General features: G+C 40.7%; 1 protein-coding gene across 2 annotated transcripts in view; it reads left to right on the top strand.

Annotated features, from left to right (window-relative positions):
- LOC122627611 (neurogenic locus protein delta) overlaps window positions 1–869 on the top strand; it is a 25,232-nt gene extending 24,363 nt beyond the window's left edge. For both annotated transcript variants that reach the window (XM_043808854.1, XM_043808855.1), the window contains one exon: window positions 1–869. This exon is cut by the window's left edge and continues 1,895 nt beyond it. In XM_043808854.1, coding sequence (XP_043664789.1) covers window positions 1–263 — 263 coding nt within the window. In that variant the 3' untranslated portion in view covers window positions 264–869.
- The last annotated feature ends 336 nt before the right edge of the window (window positions 870–1,205 follow it).

Genomic DNA, 1,205 nt, shown 5'->3' on the forward strand with positions numbered 1-1,205 from the left:
GTCTGGGTCTTGGTGTCACTGTACTCGAAACCGCCAAGAGGTCCTCGGTCTTCGCGAATACTCCGAGCGACGCTTGCTGCGCGGCGGAAGCGACCCTCCTGAAAAGGCCGACGACGGTAACGGAAAGTTCCGGTCCACCCGGCAGTGGAGGTGGTGGCGGCGGTGGTGGTGTCGTCGACAGTGCCTGCGGTGTTTATGTTATAGACGATCATTACAGGCATGACGCGACCACGCTAGCGACAACACTCGCGACGGAAGTGTAGCCTCGAATAATACTGTGACGCATAAAAGAACGCGTGCTTGGGACACGAATCAATTAGACCGCGCGCGAATCACGAACTTGTATTTTCTTTTCTTCTTTCCCCATTTTTCTCTCGTTTTACCCGGCGCATTAGAGATCGCGTTGATCCTCATTCTTCTTTAAATGTGAATCGATGCGTTCGTTGAAACAACTCTTCGAAAGACTTACAGATTCTTCGTTCGTGTTTCCTCGACCACGTCTTATTTATGACGACGAGAGGAACAACGATGACGATGACATTGACGAAGACGACGACCACGACAACGACGGTGAGATAATCATTAAGATCTCTCGTCGAGTCGAGCGACGGACTAACTAAATAGAAGCTCGTGAATCGAGTTAATAAAGTAACGATATGCTGTGGGGGCGGTTGGCGTATTAGCCACTTACCCGTCTTTAGATGTTAATAATATTGTCATGCTCGAAGCAAAACTTTGTACAGAACTAATTTATTATTATTGTTATTTACTATTATTACGATTGCTATTATTATTATTATTATTATTATTATTATTATTATTATTATTATTATTAATATTATTATTAATATTATTATTATTATTATCATCATCATTATTATTATTATTATTATTATTATTATTATTATTATTATTTTTATTTTTATTATTATTATATTATCGACATTATTATATTGTATCGCATTATCATTGTTCCACTAGTTCTTTTTTCAATTGCGTGACCGTGCTTTGTCCTATCTACGACGCGATATGGTAACGGAGAACAAGCTTGTATTAATGCGTACGTGTATGATCGCGAATGTTCGCATGTGTGTATGCGTGTATGTGTGTGTGTGCGTGTGCGTGTGCGTGTGTTGTGTGCTCGCGCATGTATGTATGCATATGAGAGGAAGGAGAAGAGGTTTGCTACGAATTCGAATCAAAAT

This window comes from Vespula pensylvanica, chromosome 3 (assembly GCF_014466175.1).
Source record: "Vespula pensylvanica isolate Volc-1 chromosome 3, ASM1446617v1, whole genome shotgun sequence".
Lineage (NCBI taxonomy): Eukaryota > Metazoa > Arthropoda > Insecta > Hymenoptera > Vespidae > Vespula > Vespula pensylvanica.